This window comes from Poecilia reticulata, linkage group LG12 (genome assembly GCF_000633615.1).
Source record: "Poecilia reticulata strain Guanapo linkage group LG12, Guppy_female_1.0+MT, whole genome shotgun sequence".
Taxonomy (NCBI): Eukaryota; Metazoa; Chordata; class Actinopteri; order Cyprinodontiformes; family Poeciliidae; genus Poecilia; species Poecilia reticulata.
The window spans coordinates 13,176,757-13,203,525 of record NC_024342.1 but is presented as its reverse complement, the minus strand read 5'-3'; the positions used below and the strand labels follow the sequence as shown (position 1 = coordinate 13,203,525).

Sequence of the window (26,769 nt, the reverse complement as noted above, 5' to 3'; positions counted from 1 at the left end):
TCTACTGTTGGGTCTTGATGTCACCTGTGTAATTAATTCTAAGGTAATTTTATTTATTATTACTATTAAACTAAAATCTCCAGCATGGGGAAGTGGGATGAGCTCGACTTTTCTCGACACAGGGGATAAATGTGTAACACTTTTTCTGTTACAAACTGACTCCGCTCCCCCCACCAGAGAAGGGAAAAGTTATGTGGCCCTCACAGGAAAAAGTTTGGGACCCCCTGGTGTAGAATTTTGAAATAAAAATAAATAAATAATTTAAAAAAAACTTAAAATGGCATATTAAATTTTCCTTAATGGTCTTGTTGTTCTGCAGCCTCTTAAGATTATGGATCCAGATCATCCCCTAGCAGCAATTGTACTAAAAGCTCAAAAGGAAAGAAATGGCACAGCAGCTGCAGTCACCGCTCCTGAGGAACCTGCACCCACTCCACCAGTCCAGTACTCTGCTGACCGTGAGTACATGTACAGAGAAAACTGAATCACTTCTATTGCATCTCTCAGACTGCTGGTCAAGTCAGAGTTAAATGTATATGTAAAAATTTAATTTGCCATAATGTTGAAGAGACCAACTTATCCATTGTGCAGTATTGTATTCGTAGTGAGATTTTACATCTTTTCGAAAATTCTTTATATTCTCGTTTACCTGCATCAGTGCTGGTGCTGATATTAATTGAATGTATAATCTGATGTGCTAAAAGCAAATGTGGCTAAGTGATTGTTCCTGTATTCTAAAACTTGGTTTGCAAGATGCCAGAAAAAGCACAAGTGTGACCAGATTTTTTCTTTGCTTGTGTAATAAACCTCACATCACTGCCCCTCCCTCATCTGTGAAGCTTTGTAGTTTCTCACAAGAAGATTTGTAATGGCTTATAAAATATGCATGTTCTATATTTTTGTCTTGGATTTATGTATTCTCATAACAAATATTAAAGAGACTAATATTTAAATAGCAACTAAATATTTGTGAATAGATCATGCTGCCGCATTTGTAGGTTTTCACACCATAAGAATCTCATACCCTTCCTTATCAGTGTTTTTTTAATTTTTTTAAATACTATTTACTACTCCCATATATGTATGGATTTAGACCTCCTTTCACAAACATCAGCTCTTAATCTTGTGCTGCATGACAAGTTTGTAAATCGGAGTCCCTGCTTTGACTATTTATTTTCCTAACTATAAAATATAGTGTCATTAACATCAGCCAGCTCAGTGAGTAATGTGTTAATATCACACTGTCTCTACTTTGACATTGACCATTTATTTTATCCCTGTCCCTGCATTTCTACCCTTTCTTTTAACAATAAAAGATCTTTCAGATTAAAAAAATCTTCTGACAACTAAGACGACCTTTTTATACACAGGTCGCATGTGCAATTTTATCACCTCCTTCTGATAGAGTTGTAGGATTGCAAGGGTGGCTGTTTTTTAGTATCTGGTTTCATCTGTATGTACAGGAAACTAATGTCCTTTTAAACCTTTGGGTTTGTGTTTGTCCTCTTAACTTGAATCATCAATGAAAGGACTATAAGAGGCATCGGTGTTGCCCTGTCTTTCATTTTAACTTTCCTTGAAAAAGTAATTTTAACACAGCAAATGAGCCAAAGCAAAAATGTGGCATTTGTGTTATTTATTGCACATTTCCATTTCCATCTCCATCAGCGGGTGACTTTTCCTTGACTGGTCCATGCTCTTTAGCAAGGTTAAAATGCAAAGCCTGGATAATTCCAGAGGCTGAAATGATTCCGTACAGTCAAATTAATGTTTTGAGCTCATCATGCATCCATTATCGTGACATCAGCGTCTGACATAAAAACACCCCAGAATCACAGCCTAAAGCAAATATTTAAATTATTGATGCCAATCTCAACAAGAACTGATAATTATTTTCCACTTAAATCTATTATTTGGTTGTTTGGACAAGAAAATTAGTTGCACGATATTGTTCCTGTTCAAAAGCGTAACTGTGTTTTGTATTCATCAAAGCATCTCTATTGAATGAGCTGAGCCGTTTGTCCTTTAAACGGAGCATTTGGGTTATTCCTAAGATCTGTTATTACAGTAATTTGTAAAATGTTTAATTTGACATAAAACGTTTGGCGTGCCTGCATTCAGTCCCCCCGCCCCCGTTTACTCCAATACATCTAAATAAAGACACTGTATTTATAATAGTTTCTTCTTACGTCTGCAGCTGTCTACTACGGGTATTACATGCTTCCAGATGGCTCATACTGCTTAGCTGCACCTCCACCTGGTGTAGATGCAAATTCATACTACAACAATATGACTTCAGCTGTCGTTTCGGCCCCTGCTTCCTCTGAGCCTTCGTCCCACAGTGAGAGCAGTTCAACACCTGCTGTGACTGTCACCGTGGCACCACAAGCTGCAGCTCCCCCACAGGTTTCCACCCCAGCTGCTGCCACTGCTGCTGTGAACGTACCAGAAATCAGGTATCAACTTGATGAGTATATAGATATATATTTTTGTCTAACATTTGAATAGAATTGGAAAATGCTTTCTTAGAAAACGAAAAAGACATTAACAAATTAGTATGTAAAAATAACCTTTTACGTGCATACTGGCGTGTAACTGCCGTGTTGCCCATTCCTGACTTGCTTTGCACTTCCACGCCACCCTCCTCCCCCCACCCCCCAATATAGCTCCAAAGTTGAAGCTCCAGTTTCCACACCGGCGCCGCCAGCCATCATTCCCCCGCCACCCGACATCCAGCCAGTCATAGACAAGCTGGCTGAGTATGTTGCGAGGAACGGGCTGAAGTTCGAAGCTAGCGTCCGTGCTAAGAACGATCCCCGGTAATTGTTTTTATGATGCACAAATCTGTTGTGTAATCGGATTGTAATAAAAAAAAAAAAAAGTGTCACTCCAGTACTCCTTCATCATCTTTAAGCTTAACTTGTGCTTCTGTCTTTTGTAGGTTTGATTTTCTGCAGTCTTGGCATCAGTACAACGCCTATTATGTGTTTAAGAAGAATTACTTCTTGCTAAAAGAAGTAAAAGCCCTATCAGAGGTATTATATCATATAATATTCTTATATACATATTAACCTGATGTCTAAAAGAAGAGGATTAAGGTTTCCTTACATTTTTTAATCTGTGTGTTTAGTGTTAGTCTTTAGTCTGTATATTTAGGACAGATTTTTATAAAGTTAGTTAATCACTTCGGAACACTTTAGCTATGTAATATTAAATAAGATGATATTATAATGGTTAATAATGACAGTATTGACAGTTTGTTTTTAGCAGCTGCGATGCAAAACCCGAATAAATACCCGAATAAATGTTGTCAGCTGTTGATCCTGTTGATCTTGAATACAAATGATGTTCTGGATTAACATAAAATTTGTTTTAAAAGCTGGTAATGAGCAAGTTCAGGTGTGTTTTTACCAATGCAGACCAGAGAATCCCCATGTAGTTGTTGCACTCAGTTTGTAAACATCTTTATATAATAAAAATGTGACAGATGTTAAATAATCATGTGAAGGCATGTTTCAACAGTACAACCAGAACATTTTCAGATTCCATAGAACGATGCAAATTACATCTGCTGACACAAAGAGCATCTCTTTTTTTTTTCTTCTATGCTGGATGAATCTGGCTGCTTTAAAAATGTTATAAAACTATGAGGTTAAATTCAGCCACTATTAGCTTTACGTAACCTCTTAATTTTTTAATTACATATATTTAGAAGTAATTCTCATTATTGTCTGGAGCACATTGTTCATATTCAGCCATTGGTTTAGCTTTAGCGATCCTGTAAGAGGAATTATTGCTAGATCTGAATGAAAAAAAAAAACAAAAAACGGAACTATTAATATGAGCAGTTTTTATATCAGTAGGCCTCTGAGATTGAGAAAAGGTTGTCATTCAGTGCACTTGGTCAACCCTGAAATTAGTTGCTTTACGTTCCAAATATTCTTGGATCTGACATGCTGGAATTGGAGACTTCCTGATCCATAATATTTAAATAAGGAAAAGAAAAAATACTGTGAGAATGGAAAAGATTATCAGCCAGGGACATGATCAAAAGTTGCAATGAGTACAGATTGATAATCATTGCAAAGTCATCTACCTTGAGGATGAAGGTATTTCCACTACGATAACCGAGCCAGCAGAATCTGCTTTGTGTGTGGAATCTGGCTAATTTGGGGCCTGGCCACTTTTCACATGTTTCTGCACACACTGTTGGTGCAAAAATAACCTCCTCACTAAGCAACCATGTCTTCACCTTTGGTTTTTCATAGACTGACAGAACTTAAAAATAACAAGTTGCAGAATCAGCTGTGTTGATGTTTTTTCTTGTGCGTTTTGCTTTGCCAGCTCTTGTTTCAGTCCACATCTGCCGTTCTGCTGTTCACACTTTCTGCTGCTGCTGACGTGCAATAGAAACAAACAAAAAAAACTGCTTTGCAATCGCAAAATGCGAACCTCGGGGTCTGAACAATGAAACATACATATAATTGCTAAGTGACGTTTTCCTCTACTGACCAGCTCTGAAAGTTAATCAGTGTAAACCCGACTGGTACAAAGTGGTTTTTAGTTTCCCAAATCGTGGCAGCGGTTTTGTGTAGATATGCTTCATATTCTCAGGCATTGAGACAAAACATGCGTTGCATATCACAAACGTGAAATGAAACATGGAGGACAAATATGATTTCTTAACACAAAGCTTCTTGTTTTGGTCAAAAAAATGAGTTGACCAGGTCTCTCGTTGCTGAGATGCCTGGTCAAGTTGACAACCAGTATTTTGTCAGTGTAGTTACAGGTGCAGCCCGAGAGGGAGAAGTAATAAAAAAAGATGTACCTATGAGGTCATCGATGTAAGTGAATTATATGCTCTCCAACCTCTTCATTGAACAGAGCAATGATAGCTGCACAATGTCCCATTTTATTCTGCAGCTGCAACCACTCCAAAGCCAATCTGCCTATTTGAAGCTCTCCTTGACTAAGATGGATCTCATGAATCAGGAGTGCGAGGAACAAATCTGGCATTCAGCATCTTAAATGACATTTTCTACACGTGATACATGCATGTGAATTATACCTGGTGTCGATGTTACTCACCTTCTGCGCAGTTATCGTTCAGCTTGTTTCCTTTATGGATTATTCACAAATTAGTCTTAAAATTTCTCACACCCCACCAAGTTTTCCATCCATCAGATTGGTCACCATCAATCCATTTATACACTGTTGTATCTACTATTTTTTTCATCTGTCATGAAATATATCTACTTGGATGGAGTTCTCAATTGATTGGAGAATTAATGCTCAGGTTTTAATTAGTTTATAAAAATTAGACTTTCTCAATTGGAGTCTTTTTCTCTACACCTTCATAAAAGTAAGCTTGGTTTGTGTCCATAAGTTGGATTTCCAAATGCCTGAAGCAGTCCTACACAGTCTGCCTGGTTGTAATTCCCCCCAAAAGCTCGAGTTCATTTAATGGGTCACTTAATTGTCCCATTAATTAAGTGTGCTTTGGCTTATATTAAGTCAAAGCACTTATTAAAATTAATAAATGCTTTGACCTATATTAAATAAAAACTAGGCAGTTTCAAACATGGTTCTCCATGTTTAGTTAGTCTGAGTACAACATCTGGTTTCTCCATTTCTTCAACACACTATTACACACAACTCTGTTCTCAGAATAACATTGAAGAATTTATTTTTTTTGTCACACTGAGATTAAAAAAAAAATCATTCTACTACTGTCTTTTTATTTTATTTTATTTTTTTACTTTTTGCTTGCATTTCTAGGAGACATAGAATCTTTAACATGGCAGATGACGATATTATTTTCTGGAGCCCAGTGCATTCCTTCGAGGTCTCACATGCACTGAGAAGTGATGAAGCCTAGAAATTGTGATCATCAAATTTAAAGAACATTAATTCAGCATTTTATGAGACGCATTTAAGTTTAATTATCTTCGTAGTTATTGCATTTGAGACAGTCTCAGTCTGTAGTAGATTTAATGTGATCTCCCCTGTCAGTGAAGTGTGTCCAAGGTTTGTTTTTTGTGCATTTCTCAATGCTACCCTGATGTAAAGGCTCAACAAAGTTTTTGTTGTTTTTACTTTAGCATAAGCTAATCAGGAATGAGAAAATGTGTCGAAACTCTGAATTCAGCAATTTTCATTTTGTGGTCAGGATCTGTAGAATATTTCCGTTTCATTGCAGACATTTCTGCTTTCTGTCAGTACCAATATTCTATCTTATAGTTTACAAAAGGCAAGGACCTTGCAGCTAAAGAAAGCTAACGGTGTGAAAGGTTGCCCTCTGATCTGTTTGAGATAATCTTTATTTTTTTCAATCAAGTCTTTCTGGGATGTTTTAATCTGTCTTTCCTCCCACTTATTCAACTCTGAGCTTTGATATTTGAGTTCTCTGAAAAGGTCATCTTCTGGGGTCATTCTGATTTTGTTCACTGACTTTGAAAGCATAGATCACTCACAACCCAATATTCCTCTCAAATGTTCTTTAAACCTTTTGAAATGTATCTCATGAGGCTACATGTTACCCTTTCATTTGACCTTCATCACCCCTCGTCCTATCAGTTCTTCCCACGTATTATATTATGGCCAGATGTTTAAGCTGAGTGTATTAGATTCTATAGTGGAAAATAGAAAGCTTTTAATAATTAGGCAGGCAGGTGAATAAATGGGAGTCATTGGAAGAAAAATGCAGCCTTGACATTATAAGAAAGATCAGAATATAAACATGGCTATGCTGATAACTATGTTGATTATTTATTAAAAATGACATGCCATTAGTTTGCTACATTACATTACCAACTAATATAAACTGTAGACGTAACGATTATTCTGCTACAACCTCATTTATCAACCTTTGGGTTTTTGACAAGTGTTGAAATCGCAACATGTTTTAAATTAATCTTATTTTAAATAATTTTTTGTAAGCCTTCATGTTTCTCTTTTTTTTAAAAAATGCTTCATCTCCCTATCAGAACATGCTACAACAGGAAATTAAAGAGATAAATGTCACTAATGAGTCAAACCTAGCTTTCAATAAGTCAGAATTTGACTCCCAGATCCACACTGGGTGGAAACTGTCACTAATTAGTTTGGTGGTTTCATTAACTGAGGAGGACAGAATGGCAACATAAACAATCTTGAAGCATAATCTAGACGTTACGGATGGATTTATGCTATATGTCATGGGTGAACTAGGTTTTTATCACCTGCTGGATGGTAAAGATCCTTCCATGCCAACCAAAGAGTGGCTAAAGAAGCACAACATTGGACCTAGCAAAGCTGCAGTCCTCACTCCTATGGGAAGTTGCCAAGTAGCTGGCATGAAACATTCATTTCTTTAAGCATTCGGTCAAAATCCTGATGATGATGAACAACAACAACAAACACCTTACCCTTGTGCTAACATACGTTTTCCTTCACCTTCAAGGTCATGATTTGCCGAGTGATAAAATACTTATTTATTGAGCAAAGTGAAAATCAAAATATAACTTTCATCAAATGTTTTTAGAGCGATATCTGGTTGATTATCTTGTGTTCCCCCATTTTGAGTAAATTACCATAAAAGTATGGCATTTTTTAATTTCCTTTTATGTGGACAAACTTTACCTTACTTTTGCATTTTCCCAAACGTTGCATATCTTTAATCTTGCCCAGCTTCTGTTACAGAAATGTTGCAGAACAGAGAATTTACCCAGGAGTCTCCTTTCATTTTTTTCACATCAGCTTTTTTTCCTCTGCTGCAAAATTTTAACCTCAAATTTAGATTCACCCTTGTATATAGATAATTACAATGATTAAATAAAATGGCTGTAATTTTAGCGTACAGATGAAAAGAAATGACCCTTTCTAACGTGTCAGCATCGTCCATTTGTGGAACTGCACAAGGCGGATGCGTCACAAACACTTGTATGTGTTAAAAAGCTTTCCTAACTAACTTTTTCCGCACGCTGCTGGTGCATATCTAACGGTGCATTATGTAACAAATGAACGTATTCAGGTTTTACTGAAGTCTCATTTTCAGCACCATCTGCCTCTTGTCAAAGTTTTGCCTGTTTTTGTGAATTCATCACAGGAAAAAAAAGCAATAAGTTTTGATGGATGTCCTACATTTTACTGATCTGCATTTAACAATTTAAAATGATCTAATTTGAATTATCTCTTTTGCTTTCTTTTCATCTAGAGTGTGACAACAAACGAAGATAAGCTTCAATCAGACGACTCGGCTAATGACGCCAAGCTCACAAAAGGTAAGTTATTGCACAACACACAAATAAGTCATCTTGTAATGTATTCGTACTCAAAGGTTTTTCACATTTTGATCTCTTGCAGCTACAAACTTTAATGTGTTCTGTTTGGGCTGCAGAGATCTTCGTCTTAGTTAAGGGAATCTGTTAAGTCAGTTATCAGTTATCGGGCCTTTGCAGAATAGTGGGAAGAAGGAAGTGAATAGTCCTTTCTTTCTCGGATCTACGCATGTTTGTCTGCGCCACTTGATAAACTGACATGTTTGGAGATGGGCCTTTGAAGTTGTCTGCCAGTATTACGCCCCTCATCCATCTCAGGATGGTACTCATAACCCTAAAACTGTGAGGGACAATATGCCATAGTTTGACATAGCACGAAAAACATCTGGAGCAGCTGTTTAGTCTACAAGTGAGAACATAACAGAGGTGTCATATTATCCCCCTTAGTCCATCTGATCTGAGAATTATGTTGATTAGCACAAACCGATGTAGATAATATTATGCAGATAATGGAGCTTAGTGCTGTGTGTGGCATTTCCTCCTAAGGGCAATGCCAACACGTAGGTCAATACTGCATGTTGTTAGCCACATCCTTTGGTTCTGCAATTTCAGCTCCATGATGTGAAACATTAAAGTGATCCACAACGGGCGCTTCTTCATTCCCCCCAAAATTCTGCCATGGCAACCAAAGAGTGACTAAAAAGCACAACATTAGTCACACACTGGCCAAGTACCCTGGTAATTGATGGCAGCATAGCATCATAGGGATTCTTTTCTCCACTAGTTAGATTAAGGAAAGGTAAATATATATATGAATATTGGTAAGAAATGTAAAGATTATCTGTTGTTTTTATTTTATTTCAACATTATACAGCACTTCAAGTTGGTGTACCACACTGAACTCCAATTAAATGTATTGAAATTTGTAGTCGTAGTGTGGTGAAATAAAAACAAGTGCAAAGAAATACATTTGCACGGCACAGTCTATGTTATGCACTTCAGTTTTATTACTGTCCTTCTAAAATAAGATGGAAAGTCCTTGAGCAAATGTGTGCATAATTGCCCCAGAGCATTTAGTTACTTTAATGTGTGTCTCTCTATGAGCTTTATATTGTCACTTTTGTACAGGCACCCATGAGTGTGGTTGTGTTTACGTTGACAATTTCATTTGATGGTATCAGGCCACAAATGTCTATGCAAAGATTAGACTGCTTACCTCTGTGCTGGTGGGAGCCATAAACATGCACAGGCTCTGTATGGAAATGAGGCATTCATGCAGACTGATTATTGGGATGCCACTGATCATGGACCAGGCTGGGGAAAAAAATATCAAGACAGAAAAGAGCCCAAGTAACCTACACAGCCCTTCACTATAAGGATCTTGGTCCTATATTAAGGATATTGCTTCAGGGAATAAGGCACACAGTCTTCTTTCATCTCTGCTAGAGAAAATTTATTTGGTAATGAAATAGAAATACATTGTATCCTAGTGCTTCAACTGCCTGTTTTCCTGGCTGTTTATGATTGGCTATTTATTTTTTTTGTTGTTAAAAAAAGTCCCAGTTCCCTTTTCTCCTTCTGTCATTTGGCTCTCCTTTCTCTCCTCCTCTTTCACCTAATCTCTTTCTTGTTCAGTTTTTTTAACCTTACTTTCCTTCGTTCCAATTTACTGAAGAAACCAAAATAGGCCTGGATGATCAAGTCTGCCCTCTTTCGAACCCTCCTTTGGTCTTTTTTTAAATCACTTAACCTTTGTCTTTGTGCTTTCACAGCCTCTTTTGCCCCCATCTCTTTTGCCATCAAGCCAAAGGAAAATGACCTTCTTCCCCTGGAGAAGAACCGAGTGCGGCTGGACGATGATTCAGACGAGGACAAGGTCAGTTTTAAATTTGTCTTTTTATATAACATCCACAGTCATGTGTAGATGTTGTGTTTTTTAATATCAAAGTAAGCACCTTCCTCAGAATACAGTTTTAACACATGTGACGGTGATTGTTGTTTCTTTTTTGCTGGTAGTTTTTGGAAGACGAGGGGCTTGATGCTGTGATGAGTGGAGCTATAATGGTTGAAAAAGAGCCTCCTCCTGTGATTACATCTGAAGAGAAGAAACCTGTCCTGACATTAGAAGAGCTGGAAGCAAAACAAGGTAAATACAAAAAAAGACAAATTAAACTGATAATCTTGAGTTCTGCTTTATTTCCACATTACTAATTACACAGATACAATCTGTTGACTGACTTGACCTTGAACTATAATCTTATAAGTGCTTTCAAGATGTCGACATGTCTCATTTTAACCTTTTTATGGTGCAGGAAAACATGCTCTGTTTTTTGCACTTAACCTAAAACACATGTTTATGTCCTATTATTTATTTTGGGGCTTAATTTGTCGTCCTGGTTTCTTTTACGTGACTTACAGCATCGTTGTGGTGTGACTCAGAAGCAATCCACCTGTGGTGTAAAGGAAGTTCTTTTATTCTCTGAGTGGTTTAGGTCAGTCCTGTTTTTTGGACAATCAAGCACAGCATACTATTGTTAAGTCACATATTGGTACTTTTTGAAGTGTGAACAGATGCCAGGTCTGGTTGGAAAATAAAATAAGCATCATTATAAACATGGGCAGCAAAGGGCAGCATGAAGGTTCTCTTAAATTTCCACTTCCAGTTAAACAGCTGTGCTGACTTTGGTCTTGAGTTAACACAACAAACCAACAGCAGCAGATGTCATAGCTCCTCAAACCCTTGCATTACTCTTCACCCTTTGATTTTGTGCCTCTCATCTCTCAGTGACTCTAATACCTTAACTTCCTTTCTGAAAGCAAATTTAATTTTCAATTAAAAACAAGATCGTTGACCACTGGGCTGTGGTTGCAGATTGCAGATTTGTTGAGTGCAGATTTCTGGCTGATCAGTTATCTTTAAAAAGCCTGACATGCCAATACTGATTTTGACCAATAGGGATTCTGTTGTCTTAAAAGTCAATAGGTTGGCCACAGTGACTACTGTTAATTGCACACATGCAGAGGTGACCTGGTGGGCAGGACTGTCAGGCAGCCCTCAACTCACAGCAGAGCAAAAGAAGACGGTGGTTGATTTTCAGATCTTTGCGTAGGTAGATAAGATTGGTGAATAAGACTGCGCTCTCATGTAAGCATCAGCCAATCACTGATCTCACAACATCAAAGAAATCTGAGCCAATTTATTGGTACACCGCTACACTGAGCAACTGTCCAGTCCTCTTTCTTCTTAGTCTGGTAAAGCATGTTTGTTGTGTCTGAATCAGACTTGGTTAAGAAAAAAGAAATATTACTCATTATCAAAAACAAGTTTTTGTCTAAATTAAGGTGAATTCATGGTTCCTTTTTCCACATAATGTAACCGGTAGTGTTTATGATAAAAAAATCAAATAAAATTATTGGTGATCGGTATCGGTGATCGGTCCTCATGGGTGATCAGTATTGGTATCGGCAGGAAAAAATCTGATCGGCACATCTCTAATATATTTATTTATTATGAATCTCTTGGCTGTTTCACTTGTTGAAATGAAATTCTGAAAAGAAAGACAGCACTTCACTCATTTTTACATGCGATCATTGTCATCGGTTTCCAATGGATTCAAATTCAGTATTTCCATGAAGTTGATTTATTAAGCAAGCTTGTTGTCAAGCGTGGGCCGTTACAGCCTAATATAACCTTTTACAGGCTTTAATTAGTTGGTCACCTTTTATTCCTGCAGTTAATAAAACCTGAACAGGTGCAGGGACGGCTGTCCTTGACGGCTGTATGACATCACAGTTATCATACTAATTTTCAAATTATGAAAAGGCAAAGTAACCAACAAAATCAACTCTCTTCAGCAGTATCCCATGACTTCGTGTTCTGTCACCATTTTTAGTGCGGCAAATTCGGAATGGCGCACTAAATCTTTATTGCCATGCATATCAGATTTTCCTGATTGAAATCATCTTGTAAGTGCTTTCACGAAATGCCCTTGAGACAGCCTGTTTCTTTAAAGAGAGAAATGTTTTGCATTTTATTATAGTTACCGATTAGATCAAAATCATAATAATGACCTTTTGACAAGAAAGACAGCTGTTAAATTGAACCTTAAAAGACGGTCAAAGACAAATGTGCTACTTTCAGCATCAATGAGGTTGTCAGGTTTCTTTAGGTTCACTGGAACAGTTTTAGAATCTAATGGCTTTTTTTTTTTTTAAATTGACAGGCGGCCAGAGAAAGAGGCGGCAGCAGCCTAATAAAAAGCTGACCGAATTGCTTCTGTTGTGCAGCAATGTGGCTGTCAGTCAGTGGGCCTAACTTGATCAGATAGCATAAGGATCAGTAGCAGACAGCAAACACTTATCTGTGGTGATGGCGTGAAGAAAGGCCACCCACATTAAATGGTGTTTGTGATAAACAAACTGGAGATGCAAACATTTCCCAGTAGATGTGCTGTTTTGATTGCGGGCAGCTGGAAATGATTATCGACGTGTAAATTGTACCAAATATCTCTCATTTTAGTTCACATTTCAGGGTTGTTTTAAACAATTACAGACTTTGATGGTGATATAGTTTGACTTATATGATTAACCAACCAAGTATCATCAAAAGTGAATGACTTTCATTACATTTTTAATTTCATTCTTTTTCAGTTCACTCCTCTCCCCTTTTATAGAATGCAATTTATTTTTTTTATTGGATTCAGTATGATAAAAATTGATTTTGTCAAAAAGAAAACAATATAAAACCTTTTAAGACCATAAACATTGATAGACCCCACAGATTGAGCTCTAGAGTACTCTTTAGACTTGATTTAAGTGTTTTACTTTTCAACATATATCTGACTTCACTACTATAAACTCACAACTTGTCTGTTAATGTTTTCATCCACAGCAGTTTACTAATTAAATGCATGGCCTGTATTGCAGTTTTTACAAACCGTGTGCCAACAGTAGACTGCTGTTGAAAACTGGCATACAGTATGTCATCTGTGTCTCATATGCTGATCATTTAAAAAATACCTAAAATGAGATTCTAATCCAGTACTTGGAATCAGATTTGCCATCCTTTTCCAACATGTTCATGCTGCAAAAGTCTCCAAAATTAATTGGATAATAATTAAATACCAAATTCTTGTCTCATTTTTCCACAGCTTTTATATTCTTATGCATCTAATTGACGATGATTCTGAAAATACAACAGCGAGACGAATGGATGCCAACATTGTGTTGTCATTGTCTGGGGTACAGATGGATTCTACTCATCCTGGCTGCTGTTCACTGTGCTCAAGTGTGATTTGCCTCAGCAGCTGCCCTATTTTTAGCGCTTTAGAGATTCCTGTATCCCCAGCAGTTGCATAACCTAAAAAAGTGGGGTTTTGGTTAGCATCTTCTTATATATTATGAGTCTACATTGAACTTCCTTTGTTTTCATTTGTCTCTTTGCACCTCATCATTCCTTGGTGTTCTTCTTAACCTTTCTAACCCCAACCTCCTTTTACTGCACCTTTTTCTTTCATTTACCAAATAGTTTCTATTTGCATTATTACCAACACGTATTGTATGTTTCTGTTTAAACCCTTGAATGCATGACTTTATGTATCACACAAAATGTGATACATAATGTATTGCATGTCATGTGTTATAATTTTTTCAGAACCTCTGTCAAACTTTAGCTGTTGTGAACTCAAAAAATTTCTTGAAATTGCTTTGGTTAAATGTGTCAGTAAGTGGAAAAGTACTTTCGGTATTTTTTATTTGTTTTCTCATTCTTGTTGCGTCACTTTTGATTTTGTTTAAGTATGTTTTTTTTTTTTTTTTTTCATTTTTCTTCCGTTCTTTATTTTAGTTGTTCTCGTTATAAACAGGCTCCTATTTTCTACCTCCTTTTTGAATGTCTACTAAGTAGACTTTCAACTACTTAGTAGTTGAATGTCTCAGTGGTCAAAACATAAGAGAAAAGTGACTCCAAACATTTCTCCTGTGTTTCCTTGTTCGTCTTGTTGCCTGCAGCCAAGCAGAAACTGGAGGATCGCCTCGCAGCTGCAGCCAGGGAGAAGCTGGCCCAGGCATCTAAGGAGTCCAAGGAGAAACAGCTACAGGCGGAGAGGAAAAGGAAGGCAGCGCTCTTCCTGCAGACGCTCCGCGGTCCAACTGCTGGAGAGCCTGAGACCAAGAGAGCGGAGCTAGAGTCATATACACAGCAAGAGGTAAGAACACAGGTCTTCGTGATGGGTCTTTTTCTCAGAATAAGTTTGGAAAGAGTAAACACTCACTGACGGTTTTCATGATTTCTAAGAAGATGTGCTTGAAAAGTAAATTACGTTGAAATAATTTTGTATTTTGAGCTGAAACGCATACAGAATATTTGAATGTCGCATAAAACCCAAAAAACCTTCCACCTTTTATTTTTGAGTCGTCCTCCCTCCCTTTTTTTCCCCCGTTCTTTCTTCCCACAACTTCCTTTTGTACCAAAGTAGCTTGAGGTCAAAGCATGTAGTAACAATTTTGGAGAGTGATTCAAAAGTGGGGAGAGACAGTGTCATGTTTTATTCACTTGGGACCAGTTCCCTTGTACCTTTTTTGCCTGAAGTGTCTGACACGTCTGCATACCATCCTACCTGGTGACTAACCATATCTCGTCTTTATTGCTTCTGCTGTGCTTCAAATACCTTGAATAACCTTCAACTTAGTCTCACAAGGATTGTCCCTAAAAGTTGGGTCATTGCCAACCGCTTACAGACGAAATGTTATCAAGGAAACTGTAATTATTTGAGTGCAGACTTAAAAGTAATTACTTTGCTTTCAACTTCCTGAAGACAACAATGGAGTTTGGTGTCTGGCCCAAACCTCTTCAAAGCAGTGTCGCTGTACTCTAATACTTTCTATCATGAGACAGTGCGTGTCACAGACGTCATCCACAAAATATGGAATAAAACATATTTATTGCAGAATGCCAATGTTTGAAGGCGAGATGTAATTATGTAATTTTGTTTGCTGTGTTAAATTCAAAAACAGACTTTATGCATTGACATATTGAGAATCTTTATGCGATTTTGAAAATATGAGTCTCCTTTCATTTCTTTTTACCACTGCTGGGTGCAAGCCATCACCGTGACCCCTTTTAGGCTTTCGTTGTCATAAATGTTTGGTAAAGCAACTCTTTTCTACAGGAGAGAGCTTTACATGTGACAACGGGTGTCAAAATATTGAAAAGGGAAGGTGGGCAATTAAAGCAACTTTTTTGAAAATCATCTGCTCATTTTTTTTCCATTATAGCACAGAATGCACACTCATACTCTACAAGGCGACAGGCATTAATCATTTTGACATTGCACTTGTGCATGTCACTTTTTTTTTACTCATATGTTGGATAATAACATCCCAAAGTGTCAGCTTAATAACAATTTACAAGTCTTTTCTAACACAATTTTCAAAACAGAACCTCGAATAACATCTAAGACAGCAATACTTGCATAAACATTAACTTGTCACTCTCATTTTAATGAGAAGTGATGACAAAATCTTTCAGATTGTTTTCTATTGTACAATTTTGTTTCAAAAACTGCAGAAAGCAGAAAGTTAATACATTCTCTGGCAGAAATTGCAGCTCACCTTTGATCTTGTTTTCCACCTTGTAATTTATACTATTAAAGCTACTATAGTAGGTGTTTTGCTGCGTCATCGTGGTTATCGAAGAACTAGGTGCACTATTGCCACCTTAGTACTAAGTACACCTATAAGTACTGTTCACATGGTAAGCTTTATAGGCTATTCACATTGCATGGGTAAGACTCAGTGCTTGGGGAAGAGCGCGCATGTCTTTTCAAAATACACCTTGAACACAGCATACAGCTGTCTGCCAAAGAAAAGCCCCGGTGCCTTTACTAATGATGAGAAGAAGGAAAAAAAAAACATCAGCGATAATATCATCTAGTTATGAAAGTTGGGCTTGCTCCCCAGCTGCTGTACTGAAACAACAGTGTCTTCCACACTGAAGTGAGACAGTGCAGAGCTGTGTGGCAGACTGAGAGTCTGCTCTGAAATTTAAATCAGTCACGGCTCAAGCAGCTCTCTGTGATCAGGTTGTGGTCATTAGTGCATAAACACTCAGATATGGATGTTCCTTTTGTTTTGGTTTGAATAATTTCTTCTGATGAAATGATTTGAACTACCTCCTCAGAAAGCTGCTTCCCTCAAGTTAAGGGAATAAAACTGTTTCACACCCTTCTAGAGTAGAGTAGAGATTGTCCCACGAGGGGAAATTCAGGGTAGTTGGAAGTATAAACATTTAGAATTCATGTTTTCTTTATTTGTATTTAGATTTTATTATTAAAGTTTTGATCCATTTTTATCTTTTTATTCTTTTTCCTTGGATGTTAATTGCAATTCTTTTGTTCATTTTAATTTATTTCACATATTAGTCTTGCCTATTTTTTTAGCCAAGTCATCGGATGTAGATGTCTTACATTGTATTATTTTCACTTTTTTTACTTGGCCTTTCTTTTCTTTAATTCTGTAATCTTATCAGAACTCTATTCTACCTTATTATAGACAATTACTATATGCTTTCGACTGGGCTTCCTTTGTGGTCATAGCCATTTGCAGGTCTATGGGTGGTCATGTGAAGTCTCTGTGTGAATGTGCCTGTAATTTGGGCGGGAGTTATCCTTTTGTTTCTGTTGCTTCATGTTGAATGCTTTGTCCTACATTCTTTTCTTTTGAAATAAAGATTGATTTATTTTTAGTTGATGTGCATCCCAATACAATAACCCTAAAAAAAAACATTTAAATTTATAGTACAATAGTCCATCCAAATCTCAATCTGACAAAAAGGCGTGTCTCATTAAACAGTTCATCCTGACATATTCCCCATTGTACATTTACATAGGTCTGAAACTAGCTAGTTTCATTCCCTCTCTTTGTGTGGGAAGAGGCCTTTTGTGACAGCTTTCTTATAGCTTTGGATATAAACAATATAACTGATTGGGGTGAAATTGAGGGGTTTGTAATATGAGGCTGGCAGCAGGAGTGAGAAAAAAAAAAACATTCATTGCCACAGGAGGGCTGTGAAAGAACTGTGGCAAATTTTATCAGAGCAAAAGAAACATCTATCTTGTCACATTTTGTAATCTAAAGGTCGGAACACAATCCTGACTAGAACTGTCTCTCCCTTATCTTTTTTAATATCTATTTATATTGTTATTCCTTATGCCTTTTAAATTTAATCCAACTTTTGGCTTGATAAGACACTTTGGTCATAACTCTTGTACAATTTCACAGTGTCTTGAAAATATACTACATCCTCACCAACATGGAAACCCTTACTAAACTGGGAGATCCACAGGCGATGCCTGCAGTGAAGCCAGTTTGACATCACCATAAAATGGAAAGGTAAAACCAATAAAGAAGAGCCTCCTCAAAAAATTGTGTACTACAAATCATATCGCAGTTTTGGATATAGCTCATGAACATTATCTTCCTAGAATGGCTCCAACCTGAACCCTGTTGAAAAGTTATGGTCTGTCCTCTGCCAAGGAACCAATCAATCAATATAAGCTCCAACATTTCTGATGAGAATATAGTCACATGTTCAAGCAGAACTGGGCCAGGATCTCAACATGGCTAGAAAAAGCATGTGATTTCTCTACCGCCTAATAAAGGACAGATTGTGAACATTTGATGGGGTGTGTGTTTACTCTTGACCCTGTATTTATCATTTTCACACTAGTTTCAGTAAATGAAACCTATAATAAAACAGAAATTGTGCAACCAATTTTTCTTTTAAAACTCTTGAATGTATCTTTGTTCCACCATGGGGGGAAAATGGCTCAAAATGCAGAATTAAACACCCTAAAAAAATGCCATTTGTGCACCTGACTGTCTACATCTAAGCAGCATTGTAGTGATTCTGCTTGCCTTATTTCGTTTTGTGGAATGTTTTTTTCTTTTTTTTTTGATGCAGTGGCAGTTATTAACATGCAACCCCACATTAGCGTATAACATCTCTAAATGGTATCGCATAGAAGACACAATTCACATCCACTGCACATTGAAAGTTTTTTTTATTTATTTTTTTTATGCAGGATGAAGTGTAGCGCACATAATGATGAGCTGGCAGGCTCGGCTTAGACACTTTTCATGTGGGCAGCTTTATTCCAGGGGTTTCATTCAGTCATTAAAAAGAGAAGAGGCTGCATTTGTATGCTGAATAAGTTTATCATCCTGCAGCTGCTGGCACCGATAATGAATTCTTGCATCTTTTACTTCAAAAAGGCACAGTTTTTACTAACAGCAGGGGCTGAATTAGTCCTAACGTTTTGATTGATCTGGATAATCCATAGAGTTCATGGTATTCTTTTTGTGCCTTTATTTCCTCAGATGGTTTTGGTGTCGGTACTTCTTGTATATTCTACACTCATAAAAAGCTTTTTTTTTTTTTGCTATGATGGTACCTGTTTATCTATTTTCCTCTCCAGTGGCAAGGCAGGTGTAGTAAATGTTATTAAATACTCAGAGCACAGTGTGTGGAGGTGGTGAACCAATCAGCTAGAGTGACTCATAGTAATGAAAACTGACACTTAAATCTAGAAGCTTTTTCATTTAACTAGAGTTTGTCTTTTCTCCTTTAGCAAAATGAGATACGTTCTATAGGGTTTTTTTAAGGATTCATAGAGGCTTTTCAAGCTTTTGTCATATCAAAAACGTACTAAAAGACAGGAGTTCTTTATAGTGTAAAAAAGACACAGCAGCCATTTGATGTGTAGATTGAACTTTCGTATGATGGATGTTGGATGTCGGATCCTCTTGTTATCACCTCAGGTGCACACAGAATTGGCCTGCTGCCTAAAAGGCCAGGTGGCCGTAGGTTGGCTCGTCGCTGCTGCAGCAAGCGCGCTCATTGTAGTCTGCGGCTGCAGCAGTGGCCCTCAGGGTGTACTCATCCTCTAGGAGTGCAATAAATATTTAGTGTAAGGGCTTAGCGATCAGTAAATAGATGCAATAATTCATAAAAGCATTCATGCCCCTAGAGCTTTTTTTTTACATCATCACTCTGCAACCAGAACTTTTATGTATTTTATTGGGTTGTTGTTTTTTTGTTGTTTTTTTGGTGTCACATAATTAAGTGGAACAAGTGATAAATGGTTTGAAAAAAGTTATGTGCAATTGCGTTCAGCATCCTTAACTGAAGCACCTTTCTCTGTGCGAACATATAGCAAGTCTTCTGCTATATGTTTCTATCAGCTTTACACGTCTAGAGACTAAGAAAACTTTAAAAAATCCTTCGCAGAGTTGCTCAAGTTCACCTTGTCTGCCTTTACTCCATCTGGCAGAGAGTACAATGTGTACAAATGTATAAATTTATTCAATAAAGTTAAAAAGACATTGAACTTGCGGAGAACTAACCCACTAGTGGGAAGTCGTTTTAATTCTGTGTATGTTTCTGCAGGTACATTAATGCTTACAAGATCCTCCTAATTAGAGGACTTGTTCAAAATCAAAGATGGAGTCGGATGGAAAAAAAACTGCAGCCTTGCGCATCGATTTGTTCGTTTTGTAGGAGCGCTTTTCGGAGCCAGGTCGAGCTGAATTCAGAAATGCCTAAAGGTGTCTGAAGCTGCTTCGTTTTGGTGAAGAAGTGAATCTTGAAACATTTGGATAGCACAGGTAGCGTTGTGGCTTCCTGTGAGTGGATTGCAGACCTGAGGGCAGATGCTTGCACCATGTGTTTGCAGAGTTGGTTGAAGCAGCCGTCTTGGATCCACTGATGCGAACGCTGCATGTTTCCTACAGTGTTTATTGTGTTGAATATGCAACATGATTGGAGTCGGCAGTGTAAGCTGTCATGAGAAGACCAAACCCTCTGGCTGAGCTACACAGGCCCAGGCAGTTTTTTTTTTGTTTTGTTTTGTTTTCTTTTTTCTGCTGTTTACAATATTCTGAAGTAAAAGCGCCTTGTGCATCTTTACATTTTCCACTCTACAGGGATATTATATTTTATTTTATGTTTATTATAGAACACAGGGAGAGGATCTTGAGTTTTATAATTGGTTATCAGTGAGAGGTTTTACAACTTTTCAGCTCATGTTGGGGTCTTAATTATTATGCAGTGTGATAACAGCTTCTCTTTTTTTTCACAGTGAATCCTTTTGATAATGTCTTGTTAATTAGTAAGATGCCCACTGCCTACTACTTAGATCATTACTTTTTATGGTTCTATTTTTAATATATTAAAAATATATGTTTTTTTATACAACAGCCTCTCATCCCTTCTGACCAGTCTCATCTTTTGTTTTGTAACTCATATCTGATCTTTCCATATGAAGATGCCAGGTATGATTTTTTTTTTCCTTTTAAGCACATCCATCTTCCTTTCTACCATTTCATTATTTTTTTGGTGCTAAATCACACACCTAAATAATGTTTAAGGCACCATTTACACAACAATGATTTTGGGTGAAAATGGAAGAGTTTTGTTGCATTTGTACTGTACATTTACACGAAACCACAGAATGTTTTCTCTGACAACAGCACAGACTGAAAACGGGTTCCAGAGTGCGATGTTTCTGAAACGTACCGATGTCCGTTGTTGTGTAAACAGAGAAAACAGATTTTTTTTCTTCCAGAGAATCCCCAGCACATAGCTGCTTCCTACAATCCACAGAAGAAGAAACTACTCACAATGCTGGTGTTACTACAATTCGTGTTTCCCCATCAGATACGGTTCCCTCAGCGTCTCTTCACCGCTCCGCACATCCCAGGTGGCAAAATACACGGCTGCTTGTTCAGCTCTCTTATCTAGAGAACTACGGACCAGGACCAGCCACGGCTCCAGACGAGTTTAGCAGGGGGGGCATCGACTTATTTTTTTTGGGGGGGTGGGAATGAATCTAATTAGCTGAACATAGACAAAAACATGAATAGCTACTTGTTAACAAGCTTAAGGTGCTGTATTGATTTTAGCTAGTCATTGTTTAGCTGTCATTACCTGCATCCAACAGCTTTACTCAACTCAGTCGGTTAGTTTGGGGGAAAAAACTGTGCAAAGTTATTTGCGTTTTGCTGGTTTGCTGCCATGATTCTAACACACCTGCGCAGCAGCAGCAGCAGGTCTCCTTCGCTGCCTCACAGGTGTAAACCCAGCGCAAGCGTCTCAGCATTCATGTTGCGTTTGAAGGCGGCTCGGAAAAACAGGTTACGACTTGTTAGCAACTTGTTAGCGACTTGTTAAACTGTTTTAACAGCTGAAAAAGGTAACGGAGGACACAGATACGGTAAGTGCGGAAGCTCCTATTTTATCAAATTGATATAGGAATAACAGACTGTTGGCCATTCCAAGGTAAAAACAATAAACAACTTCCAGTCCGGGGGTGGGGGAATCAATGTCCCCCAATGCCCGCCCATGCCGCCGGGCCTGCTACGGACACCGTGAAAGCTCAAACAAGGTGTTTTAGGAAAGTTATCCCACTTTTTTTCCAACTGCATGCGCCCTAATCAGACGCACACAATGCGTGTTTTCTCCCAATCTATGGGAGAACGGTACCTGATGGGGAAACGCGAATCCACATGCCTTCAAGTAGGACTTTTTTTTAAACACGTGCACTTTCAAAGTTTCAAAGAACCTAGCACCAACTAGGTGCAGCGAGAGCATTACACGTTTTAAATGTCTACCGTTACTGTGTAAACAAAGATTGCAATTAGAATGTTTTCATGTAAATGATCCAACAAAAACGGAACAAAAATTCTGTTTTTGTTGGATCATTGTCGTGTAAACGCCCCCTAAACTGAGCATTGGAATAAATGTTGCTCCTTTTCTCACTCCATTTATTGTCTTATGATGAGTTTTTGTTTCTCTCCTGCCAGCTCCTTTACCAATTTGCCTCCTTCTTTCATCTTCTTTCATCATCCCCAGCTCACCTTTTTTCCCGTTTGCTCCACCTATTGCTTACAAATTTAAGTTCATGCTTAAGAAGTGGCTGAAGTGGAGAAACACACCCACTCTATTTCTATTGTGTTGAAAAACTGCTCCTGTTTTAAAGATGGTGTTCAGCGCCCTCTAGGCTTCTTGTCACTCCTGATAAAGATTTGTTTCATGTTTTAAAATGAATTAATCTTTTATTGTAGTTCTATAATTTTAACCAAAAAAAGCTTTTATTTAGTTGGGTAGGAGTTCCGTGTTGAGCAAAATTATTTTCTACCAAAATCATTGATAACTAAATGTATCTGAAGCATGTTTGTAATTTTAATTTCTGAATTGATAAGTGTGACTTGGAAATTATCATTTGAAATACTTGACTTTGTTTTCTTGAGAAATGTAACACAACTTGGAGATTATTATGAAAATAAAAAATGTATACTATGTTTATTTTGTTGCAACAAACAGGGAGCAAGATTGTAAGAATGGTAAGATCTTTAAAGCTCAGTGTTATGAAATTAAAACAAAAATAAACCTCTGAGGCAATGAAGGCTACACATTAGACCCATTCAACATGCCACCTTCTTTTTTGGTGGTGAGGCTTTCCTGTCATTTCTGTCGATCTTTTGAAAGGAAATAGATTTTTTCATGCACAGACATTGAATCAAAGGTCTTAGAAACTGCCCTCCAAATATGTCCAAGTGACCCATTAATTTTAAATTGCTCCCCTATATGAAGTTGGTATGATTAAGTTGTTAATCCATTAGATGATGCATGTGGAGGTTTTTTGCTTACTATCATTTTCACTTTACTTGAGAAAGGGAAAAATGTTATCACATTTTTGTATTTAATATACATTCATATGATCAAAATAATTACAAAAATTTATACTCCCAAGTCTGATGTAATGTGAAATAAATATATTTTGCTACACCTCAGCATACTTTGTACTAGTATTAATATACCTCATGTATGTTGAAAATTATTGGACTAAATGAGTAATATTTTCTAAATTGTTTATTGATCTTTTACTATATAGGGAACCCATTTTTGAAAATCATGCACTTCAAATGTATTAAATTATGATTATAAATTATACTGATTTGTTTTTAAATAAAATTTCCTGCGTGACATTATTCTTCAAAATAAAAAAAAAATTATGAGGCTTTTTAATGCATCTTCACCAGGATGGCCAGGGAATGTGGAGGACGCTGTAAAACTCACTGTTCATAATTGTTATAAGAACAACTCCCAGTCTTATAATTTGATCCATTATGGTGTAAAATTCCATCTTGATGCTTTTGTCAACATTCCCCCTGGAGGAATACACACGCATTAAAATCGTATAGCCTTTGAAGCACTCTGATGTCGACAGTGACATGTTTATTTCATAGATGAACTAAAAACAGTTTCATTTTTTTCCCCCAACCTTAATCCAGCAGCAGATGAATCTACAATGTGCAGGCAGGCTCGCATCGGGGTAATTACTTGCAATTTGCAACTGACAGTTGTAACTGTGGATATTCTCAGAGGGGCTGTGATGTCACCCACACTCTTTTCAACAACTGAGTAATGTTTCCCCCTTTTGAATAATAACTCCCCAAAATCGTACGTGTCTCTGATCCAGCATTGATGAACCCATGTCTCTTTCAATCGATATGTTATGTTATAATGATACCCACTTAATAATAATAATAATAATCTGCTTCACTGCACATCTAGATTATTTGGGTTAAAAAAAAATTCACAAAAATTATTTTATTTTATTATAAATTGTAAGGGATGTGATTATTTATTAAAACCACCTCAATGACAATACTACGCTCTCGGCAAAAAGTAGGTCCTTATTTTCCCGCGCTGAAGCTGCCTCCCCAAGATCAAATAAATGCAATGTGTTGTTGTTTCACCAATTCAAAGTTCTGCGATCAGCATGCATTGCATTAATATGTAATGTTGACAAGGCTACACATGGAAGTATTGAATAAATAAATCCTTAATCAACACACAGCCTTTCGTTTTCTGAAGGAGACAGGCCTCTGTATTGATTTTTCACTGACATACAGTTTTGGGAATTCATTGTCGCTAACGTCAATATAGGGGACGGAATGTCTAATCTGATCAATCATTTGTCCAATCTTTCCTCTTTATCTTCAGATTGTTTAATTGGGAAAAAAAGCCGCTTGTACTAAAATGGTGTCGTTCTCTTTAGCTGCAGGAAGCCTACTCTGCTCTGTCTGGTTCTGGATCTCCTCACTTGTACAACGTGCCACCCGCCTATCCTCAGGATCAAAAATCGTCCCAAGGAGCAAACCGCTCCAGGGAGCTCCCAACCGGCTCATCATCATCGTCGTCATCATACGCCACATCCAAAGGCCCAGAGAGACACCGGGAGAGAGATCGGGACAGAGATCGAGAAAGAGATCGCGATAGAGACAGAGCGAGAGACAGGGATCGAGACAAAGGGAGGGATAAGGACAAAAAGAAGAAAAAGCACAGGAGGAGATCAAGATCGAGGTCAAAGACCAGACACGCTCTTCCTAGTGCCTATAAAAGAGGTCACAGGTAAGAACCCACAGATAAATTGGCCCAGGAACTATTGTGATAATTGATAAATATCGTTGTTTTGAGATCGTTGTTAACTAATAGCATAAAAATGGGAAAGAAATGGAAAGATGCCCTCTGAAAGATTAATAAACTGATTTCTAAAAAAAAAACAACAAAAAAAATGATACTGCAACACTGGAATTTGATAAAGTCTCTGTAATCAAACTTGACCTTCAAAATGTATTCATCATTAGGTTCAGGCAAGAAAACCATTCAGTAGTGCTAACTGTTTGTACTTACAATGCATAGCTTTGTTTTTTATTCCTTCAATTGTTGTCCAAATCTACTGAAGTTGTGGAAATCTTACACAAGCCCATATTTAATTCATGTCTTAAACAGTAACATTTGTGTTTCTGATGGGAAATCTTCTCCACAAGCATGATTTTACCGAGAGACCGAAGCCAAAACAAATTTTTCTCCCTGCATTACATCATCGCCAGCTCCTCTTCATGTTCGCTGCCCCTTGAAGCCAAAAGCAAATTGTTAGACTGTAGCTGCTGACACTAAATTGTGCAGTGTATTACGTGTCACAGTGTAACAGCTGGATGGATGCAGAAACATCTGGTTTATCATGCCCTGATAGTAAGTGTGAAGGATGGAATCTTTTCACCTCAGTCTGGTTAACTATGTTGATTAATGGAATTATCAATGGTTTTGATGGAGCACTTTTTAATAACCATTAAATAGCATTGAGGGGCAGTAGATTTTTTTTTTTTTTTTAGGATTAATAGTGCATTAATAATATCTGCCACACGCTTCCTTTACCTTTCACACAGCTCTTATTCACCACTCACTCTTCTGAGCTGCATATGTTGTCCCACTGTTTTCATTTTAGGGTAAGGAAGTGTACCAAAGCGTCCCACATTAATATTTTTGTCTATCCTTTCAACGTACAATATGCTTTGGTTTACATGCTAAAAATATATGTTGAGGGCCACATACCGCCTCTCTCCTTGTGTGAAAGAACCAAGAGGAAATAAGACATTAGTAGCTCCATTTCCATGTCAAGATTAGCAATTACCAGGCTTGGATTTTATCACACATCACAATTAAAATACATTCAGAAGATGCATTTCTGTGGATATTTAAATAATAGAATATAAGGCAACTCCACACTGCCAAAAGGATGGTTGCATTTTTTTTTTATTCCGAATGTTCTCTTGTAGCATTGATCCTGCACACTTTTATAAATGAGACTCGATTGCAAAATAAATATTAATTTGTGTATTTCTCTATTTTATAACTAATTACTCCCCAGCCCCCACCCCGCCCAATATAATAGCTTTAGACTCTGCACAGAAATGTAAGGCTTTTTATTAAAAATTTAATTAAAATGGGAGAAAAAAAATGACAAAGCAGACAAAAAAAGAATTTTAATCCCCACATTTAGTTTGGAATGTCTTTCACCGTTTTTAATTATTCTTTTCTCCATACATAATTCCTTTTTGCTGGCTGATAAAGATCTGACCCAGACAGGATTTGAAATCATGTCTTAATACAAGACCCTGTTCTCAGTAGTCTGGTCATTTGCATCATGTTCTGGATGTTTGGTTTTGGCTCTGCTGTTAAAATTGGACCTCGATTTCTTTTTTTTTTTTGCTTCCTTTACCGATTTATATTTGTAAAGGATATTTGCACAAATCACACAGCTGTGCATGCTAGCCAGACAGAATGAAATTAGCTCCACCCTTTGTGCAAAGAAACGGAAGAGGGTAACTAATCTCTTAGATTAATATTTACTTTTTTGTCCCCCAGCATGTTTTATATTATGTAACATCTACATGTCAAGAATCCATCTGAACTGACTTTTATTAAAGTAATAAAATTATTTTTATTAGAAATTAATTCTCATTCTTAATGTAAACTGTGGGGTGCAAAACATTTTAAAATACAGCTTGGTACCTTAAGTCTCCAGTGTTTTGCTTGCTTTTTAAAATGCTACTGTTTTTATACCTTCTTTTTATTTGTTTTAAACTGATCAGCTCCCATCTTATA

At 37.2% G+C, this 26,769-nt stretch overlaps 1 protein-coding gene across 2 annotated transcripts in view; it reads left to right on the top strand.

Annotated features, from left to right (window-relative positions):
* sfswap (splicing factor SWAP) overlaps nt 1–26,769 on the top strand; it is a 56,447-nt gene that overhangs the window by 17,086 nt on the left and 12,592 nt on the right. For both annotated transcript variants that reach the window (XM_008423922.2, XM_008423923.2), the window contains exons 7-15: nt 320–458; nt 2,198–2,456; nt 2,667–2,819; nt 2,942–3,035; nt 8,195–8,261; nt 10,031–10,134; nt 10,275–10,404; nt 14,268–14,464; nt 24,380–24,732. In XM_008423922.2, coding sequence (XP_008422144.1) covers nt 320–458; nt 2,198–2,456; nt 2,667–2,819; nt 2,942–3,035; nt 8,195–8,261; nt 10,031–10,134; nt 10,275–10,404; nt 14,268–14,464; nt 24,380–24,732 — 1,496 coding nt within the window. The remainder of the gene's footprint in view (nt 1–319; nt 459–2,197; nt 2,457–2,666; nt 2,820–2,941; nt 3,036–8,194; nt 8,262–10,030; nt 10,135–10,274; nt 10,405–14,267; nt 14,465–24,379; nt 24,733–26,769) is intronic.